The sequence below is a fragment of the Mustela nigripes genome, chromosome 6 (assembly GCF_022355385.1).
Source record: "Mustela nigripes isolate SB6536 chromosome 6, MUSNIG.SB6536, whole genome shotgun sequence".
Lineage (NCBI taxonomy): Eukaryota > Metazoa > Chordata > Mammalia > Carnivora > Mustelidae > Mustela > Mustela nigripes.
The window spans coordinates 76,859,606-76,882,550 of NC_081562.1; the positions used below are offsets into that span (position 1 = coordinate 76,859,606).

The following is a 22,945-nucleotide window of genomic DNA, read 5'->3' on the forward strand; positions in this document are numbered from 1 at the left end:
GTAAACCTGGTGATTCACAGACCTGTACCCCTGGGGATAAAAATATATGTTTATAAGAAATAAAAAATTAAAAAAAAAAAAAAAAAAGAATGTGATTGAGGAAAGGGAACGGGGAAACAGGTATGTTCTTTCTTCTTTATTCAGTCTCTTCAGTTTATCTCTTCAGGTATGGTATAGTATTACATAATTATTATTTTAGGTCAATGAAATAATTATACTCTCAAGGCATTTGTTAATTTATCCATTCAAGGATTTAAAAAGTGTTCTTCAACATTTCCTGTATAAAGGCATGTGATAGATTCTGGAGTTTTCCCTTTTGAAGCTTATAGACCAATGGGGGCATCAAGCATTGATAATTATTTAACCATAAAATGCAATACTTACAATGAGGGAAAGGCACAGGGAACTATGAAAGTGCAATAGGAAAACCATTATTTCACTTGTGGATTGAGAGACAGCTTCTCTAAGGAATGTTTAGGTTCCACTCTGAGAAATCCATGAGTCAGACATAGAAAAGCATGTGATAGACAAGCAGGAATTAGACAAAGCAGAACCTTGTGGACCACATTTTAACACATAATAACACATTTTATTATCATTATTATTATTATTATTATTATTTTAAATTTAGTTGGCCATAAATAGAGGAGGACCATATCATATTCCTAATATTAAAAGGCACTGTAACTTCAGTTTGAGAATATTAAAAAGATCTGAGATGAATTGTGGCGATGATTGCACCACAATGTGAGTATTCTTAATGCCACAGAACTATACAGTTAAAAATGGTTAAAATGGTAAATATTGTGATATACATATTTTACCACAATAACAAAAGAAATATACTCAATCTCTCTGAAAATATGCCCTCACGTGGATAATTATATTAACCATTGCAGTGCATTATGACGGTATTAGGAGAGGGAATTCATGTAGAGAGCTTGTCAGATACCCTGGCAGAGTTGAACTGTTATATGTATATTCCAATGATGAGAAAAATGAAAATGAGCACTGTGCTGTGGACGAAGATGTTAGGATCCAAGGACCATCATATATTATCATTGGCAAGTAGTGTTAACTGCTTAACTTCATTTTCTTGATTTGTTGATTGAGATGAAAAGCAGTTACCTCTAGGTTATTTTGAAGGTAAAATATATGTAAAATATATCTGTCCAGTATCTGGAATGTAGTAGGTGTTCAACAAATAAGTAATTTCTTTTACGGGAGCACTACTCATGGGATATCAATCCCTAAAACTTCACAAAAATTATCAATAAAAGTCAAATACAAATATATCCATTGTAAATTCTAAGAGTGATAAAGATCCTGGACTAATCCTGAAGTCATTTGTTGGGAGAGTGAAGGCTGGATCAGATGCTATAGGTATGTTTAATTTTGTAAGAAATTATCAACCTGTCTTTGGAAGTAGCTCTACCATTTTTGCATTCCCACGAGGACTGAAGAAGATTTCCAGTTGTTCCAGGCTCCTCACCAGCGTTTGGTGTTGCCAGTGTTCTGGATTTGAGCCATTCTAATAGATGTGTAGTGATATTTTTTGTTTTGGTTTGCAATTCCCCAGTGACATGTGATATTGAACGTCTTTTCATATGCTTATTTGCCATCTGTATATCTTCAGTGACGATGTGTCTATTCAGATCTTTTGCCATTTTTTAATTGGGTTGTTTTCTTGTTGAGTTTTAAGAGTTTTTGTATATTTTAGATACTAGTTCTTTATCAAATATATCTTTTTTTTTAAAGATTTTATTTATTTATTTGACAGAGAAAGATCACAAGTAGGCAGAGAGGCAGGCAGAGAGAGAGAGAGAGGAAAGCAGGCTCCCTGCTGAGCAGAGAGCCCGATGCGGGACTCGATCCCAGGACCCTGAGATCATGACCTGAGCCGAAGGCAGCGGCTTAACCCACTGAGCCACCCAGGTGCCCCTCAAATATATCTTTTGCAGATATTTTCTCCCATTCTGTGACTTGCTTTTTAGTTCTCTTGATACAGTCTTTTGCAGAGCAGGAGCTTTTAATTTTAATGAAGTCCAGTTTATTAATTATTTTCTCCATGGAATGTGCCTTTATGCTTTTGGTGTTGTATGTACACAATGTCACCTAGGTTTTTCCTACATTACTTTCTAGTTTTGCAGTTTTACATTTTACATTTAGATTTGTGATCTATTTTCTGAAGAGTGTAAAGTCCATGTCTAAAGTCATATTTTGTTCCAGGAACATTTGTTGAAAAGGTGATCTTTGCTCCATTGTACTGCCTTTGCTCCTTTGTCAAAGATCAGTTGACTATATTTAAGTGGATCTATTTTTGAGCTCTCTATTCTGTTCCATTGATCTATTTTTCTTTTGCCAGTATCACTCTATCTTGTTTACTATAGCATTACAGTAAGTCTTGAAGTCAGGTAGTGTCAGCCCTCTGCCTTTGTTATTCTCCTTTAATATTGTGTTGTCGATTCTGGTTCTGTTACCTCTCCATCCAAACTTTAGAAATGGTTTGTCAACAACAAAATAACATAGATAACTTGCTGGGAATTTGATTAGGATTGTATTGAATCTATTGATCAAGTTGGGAAGAACTGGTATGTTGATAATGTTGAATATTCTACCTTTTCAGCTTTGCATGAAAATTTGCTAAGGCTGTCTGGGTGGCTCCATCAGTTAAATGTTTGCCTTCAGTTCAGGTCATGATCCCAGGTGCTGGGATCGAGCCCCACGTCGGGCTCACTGTCAGCAGTGAGTCCTCTTCTCCCTCTTCCTCTGCCTCTCCCCCAACTCATGCTTTCTCTCTCTCAAATAAATAAATAAAATGTTTAAAAAAAGAAAATTTGCTAAAATACTTGTTTAATGAAAGAATAAATTGAACTCTTCCATACCGTAGCCATATCTCAAGAGTTTGTGCTCTATCTGCAGCTTAGTCCTAGTCAAAAAACCAGCTGGCTGATAAAGTTAAAGATGTAACACTGAGAAGTTGCCTCTTCTCATTAGGCCTGTCTGAAGATAAAGGATGCAAAGATTAGACAGATGCAATTAGTAGAAGGTGGCAGGAAGGACATAACTACAGTGTAGCTGAGCTTATAGGTTAAAAAAACTATGCCACTATGTATGCCCTAAAGATGCTGTGATCAATGGGGGTTTTCAGCTTTATAAAATAATATATATGTTTCCTGGAAACAAACTGAGGGTTACAGAAGGGTGGGGGTAATTAATTGCCTAATTTTTTTTTTCCACCTTAACTGTGGAGATCTTTTTTTTTATTTTTTAAGATTTTATTTATTTTTTTGAGAGAGAGAGAGCGAGATCACAAGCAGGCAGGCAGAGAGAGGAGGAAGCAGGCTCCCTGCCAAGCACAGAGCCAATGCAGGGCTCGATCCCAGGACCCTGAGATCATGACCTGAGCTGAAGGCAGAGACTTATTAACCTGCTGAGCCACCCAGGCCCCCCAACTGTGGAGGTCTTTATATCATTTCTATATAGTCTTGAAAGAAGTTTAATTTTCAAGCTAAATAAAAATTGCTTAAAATGTCAATGATTTAGGATTTGGGGATAGAAATATGGATGTATTGAATTCAACCCTGATACTTTATTGAATAAGACTAAAATCCTTTTAATAACCTTAATAAGTCTTATGCATTCAAAATTAGCTCACAAAAATAAGGCTGAGTTACTGCATTCTCAAACCTATGATTTTCTAACAACTTTAAGAAACTGAAACTACAGTAGTGATATTCCTTAAATCTTTGAAACACCAAGCAAGATTTTTAAAAATCTGTTTTAATTCAGCAAAAATTTTTGAGCAAAAGCCAAAAGTATTTCTTCTAAACTCATAGAAACTTGAATAAAGTAAATAATTCTGGCAATTAAGCAAAAGTCTGCAGGGCCCCTGCCAATAGATACAGCTGTCACTGCTTTCTTCCCTTGTTTTAGGTTTTTAGTTAGTGAGCGGGCCATGATAGGGGAAAAATCATTTCAAGTTTGTATTTCTGCTATTTTTTAAAATTTCCTTTTCATTTTTCCATTGCATAAAACAAACTGACTTGGGAGTTATACCTGTTAGCAAGCTTCAAATATTATCTCTATGCAGACTTTCAGATACCTATTCCCAACCCCAACACCTTCCATATTCTGGTCTCATTTTTTCAGATGTTTACTTGGTAGCTCTGCTTAGATACATAATAGGAAACTGAAACCTATTATATATTCAAAACTAAATCTCTAGTCAACTTCCTTTTTCACCAAAACCCTGCTTCCCCTTTGCCAAGTGGCAGTGTCTTCCAAATGGGCAATGGTCAAGCCAAGAGGTGAGAACTCAGCCCTGACCTCCCTCCTTTTCCTCACAGTTCCAGAGTCCCCTTGAAACTAAGAACCATAGATCTTGGGTTTGTTGAATCTAAGGACCTAACACAGGGTATATGATAGACCCTTAAATATTTTTAAACAAATGAAATTTCCTATATAACCGTTTCTACATTTGCTAACTAAATTACTCATTTTATGTATCTATAGTGCAAATTATATTGGCAACTGCAGAATGTTAGAGAATCCATTAGATCTTGGAAGAGAAATGATGTTGTATCATTCCTCCTATTTGCAGAAATGCATGAAATTATACTAAACCAGTGTTAACTGTTTAATAGTGAATCTTGTGCTTAAAGGCTTCTAACTGAAGGCAGTTACATAGCCTTTCACATATGTGGTGCTTTTTCTTTTAATTATCAATTTTCTTCTATGACATATCTTCAATGGGATTAAGTACATATACCCCCACTCACATGCACACACATGTATTTATTGATCACATAAGGTGCAAAGTATTTAAACCCCCATAGAAATATGAAAATATGTATAAGTCATGTTCTTTTTCCTCAATAACTTCTAATCTAGATAGGGGTGAAGAACTAATACAGGGCACCTGGGTGGCTCAGTGGGTTAAACTCAGAGGCTTAAGGGTTAAGCTCTGCCATCGGCTCAGGTTATGGTCCCAGAGTCCTGGGATCGAGCCCTGCATCGGGCTCTCTGTGAAGCAGGAAGCCTGCTTCCCTTCCTCTCTCTGCCTGCCTCTCTGCTTACCTGTGATGTATGTCTCAAATAAATAAAATCTTAAAAAAAAAAAAGAACTAATACAGGTGTCTTGTGTACATTTTTCATATAATTCTTACAAGTACATATTAGTATTCCCATTTGCCAATTGCAGAGATAACTTGCCAAATGAAATAGTCATATGGAAGAATTCTGACTACATATACACTTTTGTATTTTAATCTCATTGCCTTTTGATAATATAAATATCTTAAAATGCTCTTACCATATGCCCAGACCAGACTTTCCAGGACAGTTTTATAATCAGATGTTCTGCTGTACTTTCCCTCATAAGCCATCAAGACCTGTCAAAATACCAAATTTTGGCAAAGAAACCACGTCTCCAAAATAATTTTTTCTCAACCCCTGAAATTGTCTTCAAATACGTTTTATAATAAAGTGTCCCTATATTCAGTTGAAATTGGCTTTGCATTTGAAAGATAAGCAAGAACCTTATAATAAGGAATCCATGAGTGAGTCAAACAAATCACTCCATGATTTTATTTATTTATTTTTAAGAATTTTCTTTACTTATTTGACAGAGAGAAAGAGCACAAGAGAGGGAACACAAACAGGCAGAGCAGGCAGAGGGAGAACCAGGCTCCCCACCTAGCAGGGGGCCTGATGCAGTACTCGATCCCAGGATTCTGGGATCACAACCTGAGTTAAAGGCAGATACATAACTGATTGAGCCACCCAGGGACCCCTCACTTAATGATTTTAGAAAATGGGGAAAACCTCATACGAGTTTACCAGAGGATAGACTTTCCTATAAAGATAAATCTTGATCTACGTCTTGAAATATAGAAGAGATTTGTTTTCTCCTCCATAAACTGAGGTTAATAATAATAACTACATGATTGGTTCATATGAATATTACTTAATACTTAAGCTTCTAGAACAGAGCCTGGCTTGCCAGTTGAGAGATGATGGAGTGTGTTTTTCTGTTAACTATTAAACTAAGGACCATTTAATTAATTTTTAATTTCTATGATATTTCTAGTGGTAATTATAGAATATATGATATTATTCTAAAGTATAAAATAGACAATATAATAATTGTAATTTCTATAACCTAGTATAATATATAGTATAACATATAAAATACTCAATAGATATTTGTTGAATGAATTATGAAATGATGGTGTATCATTGACAAATTTTAAGGCAGAGAGTATAAGAGAGTTAACTTTTTTGAAGATCAAATTAAATTTTGTATTATTCACTGAGTTTCAGATATATGTATACATGTTCATTAAAAAAATAAACTTATGGCACAAGTTAGTCCTGGTAACAGGGATCGGGTATAGATTCAGTGAGAGTGCTCTGATTCTTGTGCCTAACTAGTCTTTAAAAGTTTCTGAAGTTTGAGAATTTGCTTCCATGTCTATTGCCAGCTGGGGTTAGTTTGGGCTCTTTCATATAGTAAGTGCTCAATAGATACTTTTTTGATAAGACTTATGTTTGATACAAAGAAATAACTACTTATATTGTGAGAGTTTAAAGTTATTAACAGAAACTATGGAATCCCTTTCTTTTAGATTTCAGTTTTCACATCAGCCACATATTTGTTCTGAAATTACATATAAATGGAAGGATGTATCCACTCTTATCTTATTGGAAACTTAATTAATATTTAATACATTAATATTTAATACAAATTTGAGTAAAAAGGGATAAGGCTCTTTGTGCAGCTCAAGACCGTGTTGCTGTTGTAAATCTGAAACCTCCACATAAGGGCATCAAAATTTAGGAGTCAGGGAGCTTCCCCAGTAACTCTTCTGTCAATAGAACCATGGAAAGTAGACAAGAACAAAGTGCTCATCAACCAAAGCACTTGGGACTAAAGAGAATGATGATATTTTCTTGCAGAACAATTCAGCAAGGAAAACTCACTCACTGTTGTGGAAGGAACGAAAAGTTCAGCACTTGGCATTTAAGGTTCCATAATTTGATTACACTCTTCTTCCCACTTATTTTTTCTAATGCTGTCTTCCATGAGTTCATGCTCTGGCCATATTAAACTCTGCAGAGGTGTCTGAATTTAACCTTTACTTTCCTCCTTCATGCTTTTACTGTTGCCACTTTCTTCTCCTTGCATAGATCTACCTATCAAATATCAACCAATGCTTTGCTTTTAGTAATTACTCCATAAATGTATTCAACAGACATTAAATGAGTGCCTTCAATGTGTAAGGCTTTGCATTAGGCAGATAGGGTATAGAAAGTGGAATGAGCCAAACTGCTGTTGAGACATTTAAATGTAGAAAGTCTCTCATTGTATGTACGTCTTTGATTTACTATTACTATGTTTGCGGCTGCTACAAAATGTCGCGACGTGCGACGTGGTAGGTGCTTCATAAATATGTATGGGGTGAATGAATAATTAAAAATTACCATCCAACTATCTCTGATTACATTATTTTACAATCTTCAAAGAAAATGAAACACATTTCTTGGTCTTTGAATAGCATGCAATAAAAACTGATGTCTGATTAAATAGCGCAAATATTCTCGCATACCCTCTTACATGTGTTTCAAAAATGAATACTTGTTGAATTTTTTTACTAGAACTGTTTTACTAGAATTTTACTAGAAATGAAGTGCATTTAAAAAATTACTATCTTATGTTGTTTATACCTATAGGAGCCTAAATTATTTTGGTAGGAGTCACTCATCAATTTAAGTACTAACACAATACCTATCGCTAGTGACTCTTCTCTCCTATTTAAAAAAATGGAATGTCAAAGGTTATATCCTACTCTTCCCTTCTGTGTGATATCTCTCTTAACCTGAACAACAGCTAATAGGAGATATAAGATCATTAGCCTTGTTCTTTAATCATGGGTGGGACTCTTGTCAGAAGACAGTCGGAAATTTTATGTGCCCTTAGACTGGTGGAATAGAATAAATACCTGCTCTTTTACATGCAAGATATACAGATACTGTGTAGCAAGAAGCAGCTGCTGACATACTGAAACTTTGCAGCTGCATTATGGAGAATGGCTTCACGTGGAGCTTCAGAAAGCTGAGTGGCAGTAGCAGTGAATCCTTTTTATTAGACATGACCATCTCTATAAAGGAATAAAGTCGTACAAAGGAGAGATTACAGCCCAGGAAGTCTTTAAAACTCCCAGTGTAAGTTGAGTGAGTGTTTCAATCTGGTATGGTTTCTTCCCAGGTTTTGCTCTTTTGTGAATGTCTAAGAGCAAAAAGCAAAGAAGTTTGAAAGTTCTGTCTTGCTGGCATGGGAATTTTTTTTTTTTTCTGCTGTCAAAGACTTATTAAATTCTGTTCTGGATTGTTAGATATGAATCACAGGGAAGGTATCATGGAACACATTTCTTTGTAGTAGTACAGCTATCTCAGATCAGTTTGAACTGCCATTGGGCAACAAGAGAAGTTAACAGCACATTCAGTCATGTCATTGTAGTCCAACAGGTCTCATTTAGTAGGAAACCTTCCAGGTATTAGTCAAAGTGATATATCAAAATGCCTCTTTAATTATGGCATGATAAAATAAATCAGATGCAGACATACAGGATATTCAATTCTCACCCAGAGCAAATGGCACAACAAAGTACCATGCAGACATAATTTCAAGAGGTGAGTTGCTGAATGTTGCATACCTTCTGATTTTTAGAGTGGACTGGTTCAAGATGTGGCCCAATGAATTCAGCACACATTTGATTGTTCTCTCTCTCTCTCTCTCTTTTTTTTGATTGTTCTCTTTAAGTGTTGGAAATATTTTGAACTTTACTTAATATACTTACTACAATAGTTTTTGAACTTTGTATGCCTACACATTACCTGGGAAGCTTGATTAAAATGTAAATACTTGGGTTATTTCCCCAGAGACTCTAACTTTCTTGGGAGTTTCTCAGAATTGTATTTTCTTAACAAGTACATCCAAGTGCTGTTAAGGTAGGTAGGTCCTAGCCTGTATTTTGGGAAGCACTAACCCATTAGCTGAGGTTTCCTTGTTATCTTCAACATCCCTACCCATTATTTGGATCCATTCAGTTGCTTTCACTGATCCTTTATGCAGATCATTGACAACACAGCAATTATCAGTTCTGTTTCCCAGTATCCTTCCAAACTTGTACCAAAACTCACCTGTCATATTTTACCTTTTATTTGATATTCATCTGTTTTTGTGAATAGTAATTCTTTGCCAAAAGCAGCACTATATTCAAAGTATAATAAAATATGTATTTGTCCTTGATTAATAAATGGATTCTTATTAATACACTGATAGGAAAGAAGTTGAGTGGAATCTCATAAATATATGTTTGAGTTTTAAATCTTGCTTGATAAAACATCTCCTCCCTTGTTCATTGACTGAATCAGTAATTCTTGGAATTGCAAATACTTAGAAAATCATATTGCCTGATTTGCTCATGATTACTATTTCCATTTTCCATTAGTATCTCAATCTTATAATTTCAAGCAAAATAATTGGGTAGAATTGGCACCATGTCATTTTCATTTTCAGGGGATAGTTTGGAATCAGCAAGGCCTCTCTTCATTTTCTCAGATTTCAAGAGATACCTAACCTTATATACATACACTCCTAAAATGTGGGACAAAATATATGTAGGACTTTCTATTTACTACCTAAAAGCGATGATTTCCTGAAACTACCTCTATGAATAACCGTGACTTCGTCAATTATAGTCTTGTATGACATCACTGGCTTAAATTAGCCTGTGAAAAATAATGTGCTATAAATATCACAAGCAGGGGTTCTACTATTTTTAAGTCTCTCTGCATGTATTACATGATTTTAAAAATAAATGGGTAATTAGCTTAATCATAAATCTAATTATCTAAAAATGTGAGTAGTCAATTGTTCTATACAATGCAGGTTATGCTGTCAGCACTCAATTAATATCTGTATCTTCAAAGCACTTAAAATTTTTTTTTTTTTCTCAGAAGCCTTTCAGTCACATTTCACAATCTGGTGATGTTACATTTATTGAAATGTTTTGAAATCTACTGTATCGCTCCTCCTTTTCCATATACTTCACACAAAATCGAGTGGTGGGCTGTTTCAGGGACTAAGATGGTTGCAGTCTAAAGACTATTATATTCTACCTGCTAGTGGAACAATAGATGACTGTTCTGAGAAAGGATACTCTTTCCTTTTCATTTTCAGAAAATGGGGTATTTTCCATGAATGTGTGCTCTTACTCTTTGGCTTTGAACAGCAAGTTCTTCAGAAAGTTTTGCTAAGTATATTTGATCATAGCAGGAAGCTGCTACAATATTGTTCCTGACTGCAGGAAAACTGTTGAAGATAATATTAACTTGATGACAGAGTTTAAAGAAGTCAGTGTGAGGCTGGAGATGAATGTCTAAAGTATGCAGTTATTCAGTGAGCGGGAGATGTGTCACCGATGTTTAAGTTAGATTTCATCTGAAAATTAATCGGAGATATAGAATATTGACATGAAGATGTTTAATGGACTTAACTTTTAAATATATAATATCCCATTTCTAAAAGGGTGGTGTCTTTTAGTCTTTTAGATTCAAAAGCTAATTTTATTTCTGGAAAATTTAATTTATTCCACTTTAATATTTACTTGTGTTTTGTACATGTTAGTAGGGTTTTTACTTACACACACACGTACATGCACACACGTATCCATAGCCATATACGTGTTAGTATTCACAATCTTGTGAAGAAGGAACTTGGGTTTCCATTATACAGACTGGGTGACTGACTCCTCAGGGAGATTAAGTGACTTGTATAGCAGAAGCAGAATTTCAGAAAATGAGTCTGAGGATAAAATGTCCCCTGCTCTTATAACGTAGAGTAGGAGATATTGGTGTCTTTTCACTTATATTAATCTGCATTCAATTCCAATAAGCTTCATTTAACTGTTTTCTGAAAATAATACTGTATAGCAAATGTTTCTCAGAAATAGTATGAACGCCATAAGTAAATATTCTTTTTGACATGGCTTTTCTTTTTTATTTTTGTTTTTGTTTGTTTGTTTGTTTGTTTTGTTTATTTGTTTGACAGACAGTGATCACAAGTAGGTAGAGAGGCAAGCAGAGAGAGGGGAGGAAGCAGACTCCCTGCTGAGCAAAGAACCCTATTGGGGGTTGGGGGCTCCATCCCATGACCCTGGGATCATGACTTGAGCTGAAAGCAGAGGCTTTAACCCACTGAGCCACCCAGGCACCCTGACATGGCTTTTCATAAACTGTGTTGAGGGTAGATCAAGATGTCTTTTTTTCTTTCCAAAATAGAGATGTGACCATTTGATTATATATGTTAATATTTTATCAGTATTTGTAAAATCTTGTTCTCTGTCAAAGTAAATGATTGTATGACCATCAGTTAAATGAAATATTAGTTGCATTGGCCTTAATTATATAATCTTTTAATTATATAACAGTACTGAATACTTCGCACATAATTGTTGTTGGCTAAATGCTTGCCAATGTATTGTTGAAGCTTTTTAAAATAACATGTGGATTAGCCTATGCCAGAACTAAACATAAGAGCTAGATAGTGTTTGTACAACAGAAAACTGAATATCTGGATATGGACCAAAATACTCAAAGGAGAACACTAGCATTGTCTAAATTAGAAAGGGAGAAGTAGTGAACAAGACAAGTGTGGGAAAAAAGAAGGAAAAGCAAGGAAGGAATATAGTGTGCCACACTATGTTGTCTTATGGTAACATGTTGTTTTAATGTGTGACTAAGACATTTAATAAAGGATGGGGGAGAAAAGAAATTGAATTTCCTTGGAAATTGGGGAAGTGCTAATACATGTCAGGGTTACAGCAGTCACTAGACACCTAGAGATCTGTGATGGTTTGGGGGATGCTGCCGTCAGTAGAGAAGCCACGGGGCTCAAGGGCAGCAAGTTCAGGGAGCTGGCCAGCACAGTGCGGCCTCAGGGACAGGAATGCATCCTTGGTTCCTGCTTGTAAGCATTATGTATTTTCAGCCACTGAGAAGAAAAAGGTCTGCTCCTGTAAGTGGCACGTCTCTGTCAGAGTTGTTCATTTGTTTCATTTGCTGCAGCACTTTCAGGCCTGTGGAGGCTGGGGAGTGAGCTGTGAATAACGGAATGGTATGTCCTCCAGAGAAGGAAGAAAAGCAGTTTCTTCTGCATTAGCAGGAGTGGATTTCAGCCTCTCTGCCTCTCTCCTCTGCAGCGCTGCTTAGGGAATGTGATCAGGGAGTCACAAATGATAGGATAACTGGTGACACAATAGAACAAGTCTCTAGCAGAAAACAAATGTGTGGACAAGATCTGAAAGATGCTTTTATATTTGAACAGCAAGAAACCCATTAAATGAAATAAATTACATGCTGTCAGGCTGATGACTCAGTGTCCTATTGAAATAGGCAATATTTTGGAGTGAAGGAAAAGATAGCATGGTATGACACAGACAAGCTCAAAATAATGAAAACTTTCCTTCTGACTCGAGCGTGAATATTCAGATTAGAAGACAGACTTCCGACACTCAGTGAAGTGCATATTAAAAAATGCTTTAAAATATTGCTAGTTAGACGACTATATTTAGACTATGTTTATAAGTAGCAATAATCCCTAACAAAGAACAAAACTCTAATAAAAGGCATTCCTTGTTATTTATTTTCACCATCCTACCCTTATTTTAAGGAGTTAAAGTTAAATTTCGGTTTGTTTATGGCAAATGCTTTGGAATAGTTATTGGGTGGTCCATTCATTCCTTCATTTATTCAGTTCAGTAAATGTATATCGAGAACTTCTATGTGCCAGGCATTATAAAAGCAACAATGAACAAGAGACATGTCCCCTGACCTTATGGGCCTATGGCCTTGCAGAATAAAAAATTAATATTTATTAAATAGTTTTCATAGTAAATATTTCACATGCACAATGTTACACAAGTCTTAGAATAGTCCTATGAAATAGTCGTTCTTTCCGTATTTTACACATGAAGGAAACTAGGGTCAGAGATTGAACAACTTGCCGTAAGTTGCAAGCTGAAGAACGGACGAGAAAATTTGAAGTCATAATAACAGAGAATAGAATGGAGTTTATCAGATACTTGGGTGTGGGAAAAAGAGGAGGTGAAAAATAGAGAGGACTGTCGGTTGCCAGGGACTTGGAGGAGGAGATATTGGGCTTAGAGGAGAAAGTCTGATGAGTTATTGTATAAGAGGTTCAGTTTTGAAAGATGTAAAAACCTGTGGTGTTGGGTGGTGGTAATGGTGGCTCAGCAATATGAATTTACACAATACCAGTGAACTGTACACTTTAAAATGGTTGGGATAGTATAAGTGTTGCCATCAATGGGGAAACATTTCATGACAAGTACCCAGGGTATTTCTATATGTGCTGTTTGTGAAAACTTTGACAAAATGAAGAACCACGACAAAAAACCATGATGTTCATTATTTAGTACATTAGTAATTTATCACTAATTGTAATAATATTTGAAAGAAAAACAACCATAATATCTTTAATTGATTCTTCCTACCAGTCCTTCAGTTAAATTTGATCTTCAAATTAAATTGATTGATTTGGAAATGTTCACAACTATGCCATTTGTACAAAAAGTACTGTCAGGTTCAATCGATAGAGTTAAAAAGTAGAAGACACCAATTGAGTGACTTGCTCATGTTCCTACAGTGTCAACCCTGGAGTCAGGTGATAACCCTCTGGTACCAAGTCTACTTGCTTCATAAAACATGTGCTTACAAATATATTTAAATAAACTAAAACTTATTCTATAAACAAGAAACATAACATAAAATGAAATCGATAATATTGTAGACCCCAAATGAGGAGCATTTACCTTTCCTGTTTTTTTCTTTCTATCCTATCCTTTTCCCTTCCTTTCCCCACCCCTTTTCTTCTGTTTTTGATGCAGGTGTTTATTATCCAGCTACCATAAAGCTAAAGCTTTTTTGGAAAATAAAAACAAATATTTATACATACAAGATGAAAATGTGGTTGCTGGTCGGTCACCTTGTGATACTATCTTTTACAGCCTGTTTAGCAGGTAAGAAATATCCTTTGGGAATAACATGGAAGACATTAGGAGAAGGAAAGGAAAAGTGAATCGGGGTAAATCAGAGGGGGAGACAAAGCACAAGAGACTGTGGACTCTGAGAAACAAACAGGGTTTTGGAAGAGAAGGGGGTGGGGGGTTGGGGAGCCTGGTGGGGGGTACTATGGAGGGCATGTATTGCAGGGAGCACTGGGTGTGGTGCATAAACAATGAATCTTGGAACGCTGAAAACATGAAATTAAGATGTTTTTTTAAAAAAAGAAATATCCTTTATGTAGTCTCGTAAATTATGTCAATATAATCAATATGTGTGTATTCACTTTATTAAATCTGGTACATGAAGTTAAAATTAATGTTTTTGACATCTGTGTCAGATGTATAAATATATATTAAAGTCAACCCTGTTTTTCTTTTTATTTTCAAGTAAAATTTCACAAGATTTAATCAGTCTTATTTAGTGGTAAGCTGGTAAATGTTTAAAATGTGGACCTCTGGGAGAGGAAAAATAACCCTACTGTGTAGCATTCTTCAGTTGCCAGGGAGTAAATATCCCCACTATGGCCAACCTTGACAAATTAACATAATTTAATGTGCTATTGGAAAAGGTATACAACAGCTCACCATTATATTGTATTTTCACTAAATAAAAATAGAATGTAGTAAAATAATTAGAAAGTAATGAGCTTTAAACATTTGTTATCTTTGTTTTTAATTTATTTATTTATAAGTTAATAAAATTTAATTTTCATTACTTGTTGGTCAGTCTTGTGAAAAACAGTTTTAAGATAATCTACAGTGTGTTAAGGGCATTAAAGACAACAAAGCAGTTTTGAAAGTGCTCTAGTTTTAGGACAAATACTATAACTCTATCTTTCAAAGACAAGTAAGGATTCAGAAATATTTCTTACAGGGAGAGATGCATTATATTTTTATCTGGAAGCAGCATGTTTTCTAACAATCAATTTTTCTAATACTTTCATCTCAATAACCTTAACTCAGTAAATACTTGTTGAGCTGTTAATGAAGTTCAAGATGTAGATGGATCTTATCCTTCATTTATTAGTCCTCATTGATTGTTTCAGTGATGAACCTGCTAGGCATCCTACTGCATTTCTTGTTTATTATTAAGGCAATAAAAATGCTATTTTATTTTGGGGAGTATTTTTTATTATTATGACTTCGGAATTCATAAAATATAATAATTTTCATCAATGCTTGAGAATTTTAATGACATTGCTATAGCCACAGGAATTATCCACACAGTTACATGCATATTTATATATAGACCACAAATTTTAATGCAACTATAAGATGCAAAGACATGAAATAAGTACTTGCAAACATGTGATGATACATCAACTGTAATAATAAAGGTCCACTAATGTCATTTCATTAACTAGTATCTCAGTTATTTGATTAATGTTTGAAACCACAACTTGAAAGCTGATTTGGGATTAAGATTGCTTTATCTTTTATTTTAGAGTTTACGTGGTACAGAAGATATGGTCATGGAGGTAAGTTGATGAAAGGGTAAGTTTTTAAAAATAGCTTTTCTCAAATGAAACATATTTCACCTCTCTTTTAAGCTATTAACTCTCTAAACTTAAAGGCAAATGGTTAATATTAGATCACTTGGGGATTTTGTGAGATGGTTTATCTGGGGTCATAAGACAACTTGTTTGACTGCCCGAGTGAACTCAGTGGATATACCACAAACAAATATGTTATTAAAGGATCGTAGCCAATAGAAAATATTCCATGTGGCCTGTATTTTTTTTCCTTGCGTGCTTTGTAACAATTTTATACTATTAAATTTTGAAGCAATATTTTAAATATTGTAAACACCTAACTTACTTTTGAATGTCTCTTGCTTTGCTGAAAAGATAGAACTAAAGTTAGTGACCTCAGAACCTTAAGATTCAGTTTAATTAGGACTCCAAAGATGTTGCAGAATTTATTTATGATTTATTAAATATAACTGTTAATTCTGCTCATTTAGATTCTACTTCAACCACTGAACATTTCTTGCCAGAAATAGAGGCAGCATGGGATACTGGAGAAAATAGAGTCTAGAGTAAGAACAGCTAGGATTTGCATAGTCAACCTGGTATTCACTAGTGATGTGATCTTGTACAAATTATTCACCTTTTATGATCCTCGACTTCCCCATATGTAAAAATTACAAGATCCTTGTGAGAACTAAAAAAAAAAAGAATATGAGAGTTTCTAAAATAGTCATCTATGTCACAGGTACTCAGTGAACATATTAAGACTCGAAACTTACAAAATTGAAAAGAATCACTGAGCAACCAGGGCTACAACTTGCGTGCCAAATCAGGGGTCTTCATGCTAGTGTGGGTCAGAAGAACTTCCATTTGTAGGTTGCCATGAGGATTATGGGAAAGGAAAGTCTTAGCATGAATTCCACCAAAGCCACTTCTGTTTCCACCTATGAGTTATGGATCACTGCACGTACACTATATAAAGATAGGTTCTTTGACTTCAAGAAGCTTACCATATACTAGGAAATAAGATAAGTAGGCAACAAATTTATAAGAAAACATATACTGAGCATTTTAAAAGATTTACTTTGAGCAACTAAGGAATAGTTAATGTTGGGAGTAGTAGGAAGGAAGTCCTGAAGTATTTCAAAAACTTAGAAATGGAGCTACTTCCAAATAAAAGAAGTGGAACAAATAAAAGTAAAGAGGTAAGGAAGTGTAGGCTGTATTAAGTCAGTATTTCTCCAAGCATTTCAGTAAATGCTTGTTCTACAGGATATTAGTAGGATTTACGTTAAAAAGGACTTTATTGTCAAATAAATTTGGGAAAGACTAATTCATAAAAGTTTAATAGCTTATTATTAACTTTAAGGGATAAGTATTTGTACTACTCATTTAGTAAGTGTAATACATGTATTACTTCCTTGGACTGCTGGATAAAGGACCTCAAACTGGGTGGCTTATAACAACAGAAATTGAATTATATCATAGTTGTGGAAGCTAGAAGTCTATAGCAAGGTGTTAGGAAGTCTTGCTGCCTCGGTAACTGGTAGGAGAAGGCTTCTTCCTTGCCTCTCCCAGCTTTGAGTAGCTTCGGACATTCCTTGGCTTGCAGCAGCATGACTCCAACATCTACCTCTGTCTTCATGTGTATGTCTTCCTCCCATGTCTGCCTCTGTGTCTGAATTTACCTCTTTTTGAAGTTGCTAGTCATATTGGATTAGGGCCCACTTATGACCTCATTTTAACCTGATTGCTTCTATAAACATCCTATTTCCAAATGTGGTCCCATTCTGATTTGCCAAGGATTAGGACTTCAACATATCTTTTTGTGGGGACACAATATTACACCAAGAGAAAAGTATTGTGAATCTATGATGAGAGAAGAGTTTTAAAATATCTAAATATTCCAAAACTTTTTGACCACCCAGCTAATTGTTACTAAGAAAAAACAAAAAACAAAAAAACTCATGTATGCTGACTGACATCAAGTTAAATTCATAACTGCTAACTTCAAATGAGCAGCTGGTACTGTCCAGCAAACATAATCCACTTCCCCAGTGAATTCATTTTCTCATTTTCCTAGATCATGTCATAGTTGCTTCCCTCCCTTTAAAACTCCAACAGCTTCTTGCCCTCTTTACTTTGCTTCCTATTACACAAAGGTATGAGAGACAACTTGGAGATAATTTCCGTAAGTTGACACTACCACGTTTACTCTCCTCCTACATCTATGCCCATACACTCTGTCTTCCTAATGTTTCATATATGATGTCACCATACTAAACCCTATACTTGTACACTTATCCTATCCCATCTGGTTTATTTAAGTTCATTGCCCCAGCAATTGTCCCCTGTGTCTTCTCATCATCAGATTCTCCCTCTACTTGATTATTGCTGTCAACATGCAAACATTCTCCAGTATTCTCTCTCATTTAAAAAATCATTTCTCTGCAAACCCCATACCTTATAGCTAATATCCTTCTTATCTATTCTTCTTTTCATTAGTATTACCCCCCCCCCAAAAAAGACTATTCTTTCTGTCTTCAAATTCTCTGACTCATATTTTCCTTTGAACCCTACTGCAATCAAACTTTCACATCAACCTTCAACCAAAATGCCTTGTCCATGTCACTGTGATGTACCTATTTTGAACCCAGTGGTCAACTCTCAGGCTTTTTACTCAACCTATTGCAAATCATGCTGTAGTTGCAGATATTATGTGTAGACATAACATCTACAGGTAAAAGAGGTGTATGTTTTTCTCATATCTATTTCTTTTTAAAAGCAAGAGACCTCCTTAATAGACCTCTGAACACCTCAATGTCCAGAGTTGGCTTGCAAATTTACCACCAAGCTTGTCATAGGAAGGAGTAATATAGTGGCATTAATGACTATCAACCTGTACTTCTGAGTCATGTGAGGGAGGTTTTGATCCTTGAGCATATCTGACCTTTATCATCAGGGTGGAAGGGGAGGACGGGCACTGGTGAGTCACAACAGTATCTGACACATCACATAAGTGAGTGGGAATTGAGGTTTTGGGTTTATTTCCCCACTTATGAATGAGAGAATTCTATATAATATATTATCTTGGATATATAATAGTTTTTAACTATTACTATATAATAATCATAATAGCCTATGTGACTAATTTTAAATAAAATATATACATTAAAAATACATAGATATTTTTATTTAAAAAATAAAGTACACCAAGGCTTATTAAAAAAAATCATCAAACCTTAACTCAATTCTTTTCCATGTCTCTTAAAAATTTCTTCCTTTTTTATTTTTTGGATTGAATGAAATCAACTTGTGTCCTATTGAGATAAAAGAATGAATACAACTAAGTTCCATATATTGAACATGTAATGTTCAGATATTTAATTAGTAACTAAGTATGTGATAGTAAATCTTTATTTTAGAAGCTTTTCTCAATTATGGTCTTTCTTATTTTAATAATAAGATACAGCTATCTCAGTATCAATTTTACCTACCCTAACCTAAAATGAAAAAAATATCTCTTTAATTCCTTTGTAATTTAGTGACAAAAACAAGGGGAAGAGATAAAATAGCAGTATAATACTTATTCTATGGGAATTAGGGGATGAAATAATCATTAATTGATAGAATGGGATTATCATATGACGCTAATATTTCAAGCAAATACCAAGGAAAACTAAAATTCTGGAGAGAGCAGATACAGAATTTCCTGTGTACTTATAGTACTTTACCCAGATTTTCATGATTTTTTTTCAGTTAGGATCCCTTCAATTACTTAGCATTATTTTCATTCATATAGCATTTTTCTATCTCTAATTATGATTTTATAGCATTCACTAGCTTATCATTATTTTGTGATACAGTTACTGTTTTCAATTAAAAGAGACTAGAGATAGCCTAGAAGGTGAAGTGATAAAAGTAGGGTCTTCAAGTGGAGTATGCCACATAGTGGGGTATACATGAAGTCGGTGTGGCAAGATGCCTGACAGTTAAAGAAAACACAGTATTTGGAGGCCCTAGCTGTGGACCTTCTGGCAAGGAAGTGGCTGCCACCAGATGATAGGCTCTTGGGCAGGTAAAGCCATGCAAGGGTAAATGTAGTCAGTCTTTCTGCTAACATGACCCCAGTTTTTGTTCTAGAAATTTGATTGCTATGAGTTCTTCAAAGCAATTCCTTTGTATTTTAGTTACGGAAAATTACTGCAGAATCACGTATTATTACCCAAGACCCTAAAGGATCACAACACCTGAGTATTCAACGTCCAAGCCCTAAACATCCTGTTCCCTTATTAGTGGGGAATGGTTGACAGAGAAGACAGGAGGAAAAATGATCCTTTGAGACAATTTAAATAGTGTCTGACTTAGAGAATTTATTGTGTTTCAAGAGACTTGTAACACTCACTATCCCATAATTATTGCAACATTGTAAATATTGTAAAAATCCCAGTATTCAACTCCATTCAAATTATTTTTTGTTGTTTTTTTTTTCTAATAGTTTTTTTCCTGAGACGACTCTTATAACATCCTTATGCAGAATAATGTTTTTATAACATAACAGATTGAGATGACATGTTATAGAATGAGAAATAGAATTTGTTTCAAAATAGATATAAAATGAATAAAAAAATCTCTCAAGTACAAGTCATAAATATACTTTCAATTTTCAAAAATAAAATAGAATAGCAAGATTACAGTGGACCATCTCCACATAGTGAAAGGTGAAGTAATACCATAATAATTTTAAATAATAAATTTTAAATAATAAAACTGATTATGTTACTAATGGAACTGAAAATGGTACAGAAAAAAGCAGTAGTTTTTGCCTATTGTTTACATTTGTGAATTTAACAACAAATAATCCTATACGATTTCATCCTTTCTTGTTAATCTTCATGATCAAATTTAAGAAATGAACTTACGTCTCCAAAAGATTACCATTATGTGGTAGAAAACTGGTGAAATGGCATTAAAAGCAGGTCAAAAGAAAGAGTGATTTGAAATGCTGCCTTTAATTAGCTGGAGAAGCCATCTATAATTTTGTGCTCCTTTTTAGAAGAATCTACCCAGTAAGAAAAAGGGCACGTATTTAAAAAGTAATCTTATTTTTCTGAAACATAATACCTATTTTTAGTTTCGTGTGCCCTGTAACCCCATAATACATCCAAAGCACCATAATTTATCACCTAATTACTTCCACAGCTGCAGAAAAAAGCAGTAAGAAGGATATATTTTCTGTTGGCTGAGAGTGTAATGCTTGCATTAATGCATCTTTTTCTGAGCCTTGTATTCTCCCAGAAATTTATTTTCCCCTCACCCGAGTGCCCTAGCTCGGAGAACAGAGTGATGAGCTCAGATACTCTTCAAGGGGGTTATGAGGGTAACATTCAGAGGTTCACTGAGCATACCCATGCAATTCAGATGCTTGTTTTTGAGTCGTTTATCTTTCAAGGGTCCAAATACATTCCCCAAATAAAATACATAGAGTAATTGCTAAACCATCTAATGGAATACATTGTTTTATTTAGGCCAGACCATTTTATAAAAGCATAAAACACATATTTGTGAAATAAAACGAGAAGTACTACCATAATGTGAAGTGTGTCCTATTCCACTTTTTTGATCTAGAGAATGATCCAGGGGAACTATCTTAAGTGCAATGTTCTCTCAATGTGAACAATAAATCCAGTATTTTGGTGGAAATTAGCTTCATGTTTTTATCCCCCGAATGTTTCACTGTCTGTTCCTATAAAGGCCAGATGGAAGTGGAGTATAAAGAAGTATATACATATATTTTATAAAGACTTCTTGTCATAGGAAACAAAAATAACATGGGGCACTAATATTACCCAGTTTGGTATATAAATGTCAACGCAGTTCACCCACAAAGTCTTTACATATGCCCCTTGAGGTATTACTTGGCAAAAGATATGGTCTCATTATTATTATTATGTGACATTCCATTATTTTCAATGGCAAATTTCATTGCTGTTATCTTTTCTAGAAAAAATTAAATTATTTTTAATGCATATGATTAAGTTGAAGAAGCAACTTAAAACACCCTCAGTCTTCTAAAAGCTGACCAACATTTGTCTTAAAAGCATATGCCTTAAAATTAAAAGACACCCCATGAAATGAAATATTTAAGACTATACATTTAATTAAAATATGCAAATCTACTGATCTAATCTCAACCCTTAAGTAGATGTCTACTTATGTCTTTGTTGAATTTGAAGGTGCAATACAGTACTTTAAATAATGAGGCCAATGTGTATGAACATAACTACTTCAGTGTTTCAGGGGCGCCTGGGTGGCTCAGTGGGGTAAAGCCTCTGCCTTCAGCTCAGATCATGATCCCATGGTCCTGGGATGGAGCCCCGCATTAGGCTCTCTGCTCAGAGAGCAGTATAATACTTATTCCTCTCTCTCTCTCTGCCTGCCTCTCTGCCTACTTGTGATCTCTGTGTCAAATAAATAAATAAAATCTTATAAAAAAAAAAGTAGTTGTTTCATGAAAGCTAATGAAATTATAAATTGTGAATTTAGGGTTATTACAACTTCTCTAATGGCACTGCCAGAGGGCACTGTGGAAGTAGATGCTAGACAGCCTGGAACTGGCTATTTCTACATTGGAAATACAATAATGTTAAAGAGGTTCTAACTAACACAACCCTGCACCTTTGAGATGAGGACAAATTTTGTAAATAGTGTGCAATCACTAATAAATCCCTATTACTAAATAAAACAGGGATTTTGTTAGTTACAAGTCTCTCCAATTTGCTGCTTGTGGAATACAAGTTGGAAATAACCCAAAGGAAAAACCCTAAACTTGAACACCTGAGATTCTCTTGAATGTGTCTTTCACAGAACATAATTTTTTTATTTTAATAAAATCCAGCTTTTTTTTTTCTTTAATGGATCATACTTTTTGTATTGTGTCTAAGAACTCATCATCAGGATTTTTATATAAATGCAATGTACTCAGAAGACACTTATGAGTTTAAAGCTTCTCTAAATATTTATTTTTTACCCTCTAAATATCTGGTCTACTTAAGTTTTTAAAAATTGAAAAGTTTCACAGTAACATTGTTATTGATCAGGGTTAGAGTTGGAATAGAAGTCATCTTGTCTTCAAGAAGAGAATCTAAATATTTTGATAAAATTGCACTTCTCTCCTTGTCTTTTTAAACATTTTCATGTGAATTGGGAAGAAACAACAGAATCTCCAGATTAGCAGGTGTTACTAAATTGTTCCAATCAGAAAAGCTGTGCAATTGGGAGAGACTCAAGGAAGAGCTTATAAAGTTGTTCAAATGGGAAGAAAAA

The 22,945-nt window shown here is 34.7% G+C and overlaps 1 protein-coding gene across 3 annotated transcripts in view; it reads left to right on the forward strand.

Moving 5' to 3' along the window:
- The window catches only part of CNTN1 (contactin 1), a 353,970-nt gene that overhangs the window by 178,400 nt on the left and 152,625 nt on the right, over nucleotides 1–22,945 (forward strand). For all 3 annotated transcript variants that reach the window (XM_059402903.1, XM_059402902.1, XM_059402901.1), the window contains 2 exons: nucleotides 13,974–14,105; nucleotides 15,596–15,628. In XM_059402903.1, coding sequence (XP_059258886.1) covers nucleotides 14,045–14,105; nucleotides 15,596–15,628 — 94 coding nt within the window. In that variant the 5' untranslated portion in view covers nucleotides 13,974–14,044. The remainder of the gene's footprint in view (nucleotides 1–13,973; nucleotides 14,106–15,595; nucleotides 15,629–22,945) is intronic.